Below are 5121 nucleotides of genomic sequence, written 5' to 3'. Positions count from 1 at the left end.
CCGCATCGAGGATCCCGGTCGGCGGTTACAAGGGTTCGCGGTGGGGGGGGGAGGGTGGGGGGGGTGGTAGGGGGTCAGGTGAGTTCGCGCCGACCGGGTCGCGCAGCTCCGCTCCGTGTCCTCCGAGAGCTTGCGAGCCCACGTCGCGACACCTGCCGCGAGAACGACGCGGTAGTGCGATTGCGTCGTTTCGGTTCCGGTGTTTTCCGAGCCGCACCATCGTGCGCATCACCGCCGTACCGCACCAGCGCGGAAGGCTGCGGAGGGCGCGGAGTGCGGAGATCGGGCGGCAGACATGCGGCGTACAACGGGAGTAGGTGCGTTAGGGGCCGGGCAGCATTCGCGCCGTTAACCCGCCCGGGGGGGGAAACACCGACGACGATCACGACGGCAACGAGGAGCAAGTGCGTGAGGCGCGTGGCTCGCGGTGATTCTACGATGTAGTCCCGTCGCGTGATTTTGTCCGATTTTATCTATCTATCCACCTGTCCCTGTCTCTTTCTCTTTCTCTCTTTCTCTCTCTCTCTCTCTCTCTCTCTCTTTCTTGTTCTTTCTCTGTCACCGTCACCGTCACGTCGTTCGGGCACCGGGTGTCGCGGACGGAGAGGACCAAGAGGACGAAGATCGGCGCGAGAATCGCGTGTGTCAGTCACGGAGAATACAGATTGTTGACAGTTACACAGGAGGAAGGATGGCGAGCTCACCCACCAGTATCGAGAACCAGATCGACAGCTTCCTGGAGCAGTTCAAGCGCAGCGCCTCCCGGGCGATGGAGGAGACCGCTGCTCACCATCAACGCTCCGGTAGCTACAACGCCTGCAGCAGCAGCATCAGCCGCAGTCGCAGCGGTAACCTGGACCTGGAGCTCCTCGAGGCGGGTAAGTCCGTTCGATCCGGTCGCCCCGGGGACAGGATTGGGAAGAGCGGAGGGAGTAAAACGCGCCACGCGGACCTTTCAACTTCTTTGCGCTCCGAGGCTCGTCCGGGAATTGCCATCCTTTCTCTTCCTCGATAATCTGCAATGTAAACAGGAATGAAAAGTACCTATGTAAAAGTACCTCCTGTGCTTTTCTTAATCCTCCTTAGCTAATATTGAAATTTCTAACACAGTTACTGAATCTGTTAGACTCGTTTGATTTATGTCAATTGAATGGCATTAATTAATTCAAAATGATTTCAAAGAATCAAGATGACATCATTGATATTTGAAAAAAAAAAATAACATGGAAAGAAGTTTGACTTTTCACATACCTACACGTCGGGAGATAATTTTGTTGGACCATCAAAACTAATTACGTAGGAATCTCAAACATGATGAGCAATGCTGTAAAAAGTTTCCTGCAACCAGTTTCGGCCCCCTACATAATTATTTTGATGGTCCAACAAAATTATTTTCAGGTCTATACCTGTAGATACCTGAAAATAATTTGTTTTGTTTTGCTGAAGTATTTAACTGTAATTAACTATACATATAGTTAAATTTTAAATATTCACGGCAAAACCGTGAATAAATACTACGTTTCAATAATCTAATTGTGTAATGTTTTAATAAGAACGATCGAATTTCTTCATCTATAGATACAGACCTAAAAATAATTTTGTTTTGTTTTCCTGAAGTATCTAAAAATTTAACTATATAAAAATAATAAATATAAGGCTATAAGAGTCAACGCTGTTTGTAAACGTGCGTAATAATTTTAATAATAAATTAATACAAAAAATTTATATTTATTATTATTTACACATTTATATTTATTATTTTTCTATGTATAATCTAAAAGGAGTCTTTATAGCAATTCATTTAATTTAATTGATTATTACAATTTAACTATAGTTATTTTAGCAAAATCGTGAATGAACACAAAATTAATAAAAATCATCCAAGTTTGTATAAACACAAAATTCGTAATATAAAGAAAATTGAATTGTTCGTCATTTTTAATAAAGAGATGAGTAATTCAGTGGGTCCAATAGACCCATCGTTAGCTCCGGAGGGTTAAAAGTAAATTTGCCGCTGTAAGCGAGAGATATTGTCGGTCCTCAAATCGCGGAAGCTCATTGTCGGGTTCTTGCCGTGAGACCTGAGAAGTTTCCCTCGAGATCCGCACGTCCGAACGCGTTACCTTGGATTTACGTCACATCCTGCCGTTAATCCTGCGCGGGGTGTAAGTTACGCGGTTGCGACATCGCATCGTCGCGTTGAATCGCGGCGGATAGATCCGGAGAAGATCTCGCGACTTTACGCCGCTCGAAGCTCCGTCTGCCTGGACACGATTAATTCCGTGTAATACGATAAATTATTACTTTGTCGCACATAAATATACACGTGTACTTGTGCGAGTGTATGTGCATGGCAAGACTTTGGTGATACTTGATGTTTGAGCTTGACGTCATACGCGAAGTGCCTAATTATATTAAGCTTGTTTTAATTGTTTCAATTAGATACTTATACACTTTTCTACATTTCACACAATAATTGCAAAGTAACAGTAACATTATATCAGTGACGTAACTGCCTATGCAACAATATACTTGTTACAACAAGTGTTGTATTATATTTATATTGTTGAGTGAGAATTTATAATATTTGATATAATGACTGTTACTTATACATACTTTTCTACATTTCACATAATAAATACAAATACGGAGAGAATTTTTTTAGAGTTTACTCTGAAAGTATAATAGTCGTGGGACAACATTGTATTTTGAAGAATTTTCATGTAAATCTCTCTCGTTCATTAATAAAACTACAATAAAGTATAAAATAAGTTTGATTAATTTTACTGAAGTGCATGATAAAAATCTTTAAAATATTACATTGTACCACAATTACCATATTTTCTGGGTAAATTTTAAAAGAAAATTCTCTCCGTGAAGTAACATTATATCAGTGATAAAATTTCCTATTCAACGATATACTTGTTACGTACAACAAGTGTTATATTACATTTATATTGTTGAGTGGGAATTTATAAAAATTATAATATTGACATAACGTTACTGTGTTACTTTGTGTTTATTACGAGCAAAAGATCTGTTCTTTATAGCTGAACTAGTATAATTCGTTGTACTTGAAATGAAATAGAGACTGAAAAAAACGAGTCTGATTGCGTTAATTGGACTATCAGTCGAAAATGAACTAATCGAACTTTTCTAATTGAATTTATTATAATTCTAGTTGAGAGATAATCAGAAATCTCTAATTAATATGATTAAAATTTTCTGATTCATTTGTTTAAAAACATTCTTCTTAGTGCACATATTTGTTACATTTGAAGTTTAGTGAAAACAAGAAAGAAAGTCTCAATTCAATTTAGTGCAATGATAAAAAATAGGATCCATATTCTCAAAAAAATATCGAATATACGAAATATACGAAAATATACGAAAATAATATAGTATACGTTACGTATATTATACAGTATTTCCCTAATATATTTTTGTATATGATATTTTCTAAAGAATAAGATTCCAGGCGGTCCGTATTGATGCATTTTCCATTTCAATTTGTGCGCAAAAAGCGCAAATTACGATAAACGAGATCCAACTAGAAAGAGAAGTGGAAGACCTTCAGGTGTTCTCCATTCAGGTTCGCCCATCCTCTTTCTTCTTGTGATTTGCAGAAATTTAATTACAGCCCGAGTTTGCGGTTGGATAACTCTCCTCTTTTGTTTATCCACGAGGAGGGTGGTTGAAGGGCTCCGATTAAAATCCCCGATTTAAGTCCGGCGATGCCGCCGCCGGCTGACGGCTGTGCTTCATTTATTTGCATATGTATATCGTGTGACATCGAGTGGAGGCGTTGGTTTTCGATGGATGTACGATATGTGCACCAGGACGTGAGCTCCGCGCGACCGAATCCTTCATAATTCTGTCCCTCAAATCGCGCGTGACGCGTATCGATCCCCGTGTATTTTATTACTTGGGGATTCGCCAAAAGCTGTCGTCGCAAAGATTGAGGCGTATTCCGAGAGAATCCGTCTTTCCAATAAAAAGAACCGTAAAACGATAATCGAAGCCATCGCGAGAAAAGAATCTGTTTATTGATTTCGACGATATTTGAATAATTAAGCATTGATGGATCCAGAAATTTGTTAAGGGAAGAGGAGTCATTAACTCGCCGCAAACAATAACTCTTTTTAAGGTCAAATATGAAAGATAGAATATTAAATTATTATTTAAATTAATTACATTATTATTTAAATTGTTATTTAAATTATTTTAAATTATTACATTGTCTTTTTGAGAAAGTATTATTTAAACGTATAATTCGAAAACCATTTTATTTAAAATTACATTAACACAACGAAAGAATAATATAATAATAGAATCTATATTTTTTTCTATCAAGAGAAGTTTTTTAAATAAAAAAAATTATAATAGAATATTAAAATTGTGTATTAAGTATTTCAGAAATATTAAAAATATATATAACGTTTTGCTATAAATATTTAAAAAAAAGGAGAGTTCAAGGGAGGTTTTTGGATCTGCCAGTGTAATTAATCAAGAAGAGAGAAATACAAGCGTTATTTTTATTCTTTTTATATGTTAAAGAAATTAACCATATTTAAAAGTAAAGCGATATGAATTTTTATTCAAACAGCGATTAATTCCTCTTGAGTCGCTCGCGCCTCAATCTCTTCATCGAGTTATTATACTTATATTTTTCTCCGCTTTTTATTCTTATTTAAGCAGCGACCGGTGCACAATAGATCGCGGATTTATCTGCGGGATTCGCGATGCGGACACGCGCGTTTATTATTGATCAATAAACAATAGAACTCGGCGGTTCTTTTATTCGCATATCGCCGCAATTAATTAAGAATGGCACGTTCTACTCGTTAATAATCCATCGACATTTCGTTGTCCTCCTCTCTCTTTAGAATAATTACATTCTTGGTATTCTTGCGTTCTCAAATGACGATAATTAGCCGCGAGTATTAAATTGAACCCCAAAGTGAATTTTTTTCTCTCACGTACGAATTACAGGCAGCCGTTTGACGATGACGATAAATCAATTTCCATCTGATGGAGCGAGTAATCGAGTAAACGTCGTCTTGCAAAATATCTTTTGTCATGTTAACGTCGCCACGTTCTGCGTTCACTTTGTAACTATGT

The 5121-nt window shown here is 38.1% G+C and overlaps 1 protein-coding gene across 1 annotated transcript in view; it reads left to right on the top strand.

Annotated features, from left to right (window-relative positions):
• Window positions 1–691: 691 nt before the first annotated feature.
• LOC108754523 (guanine nucleotide exchange factor DBS-like) overlaps window positions 692–5121 on the top strand; it is a 30402-nt gene continuing 25972 nt past the window's right edge. The window contains exon 1 of the mRNA XM_018496901.1: window positions 692–878. Coding sequence (XP_018352403.1) covers window positions 692–878 — 187 coding nt within the window. The remainder of the gene's footprint in view (window positions 879–5121) is intronic.

Source organism: Trachymyrmex septentrionalis, unplaced genomic scaffold, assembly GCF_001594115.1.
Source record: "Trachymyrmex septentrionalis isolate Tsep2-gDNA-1 unplaced genomic scaffold, Tsep1.0 scaffold8, whole genome shotgun sequence".
In the NCBI taxonomy this organism is placed as follows: Eukaryota; Metazoa; Arthropoda; class Insecta; order Hymenoptera; family Formicidae; genus Trachymyrmex; species Trachymyrmex septentrionalis.
The sequence above is the reverse complement of the archived record's forward strand: the minus strand, read 5'-3'. Positions and strand labels throughout refer to the sequence as shown.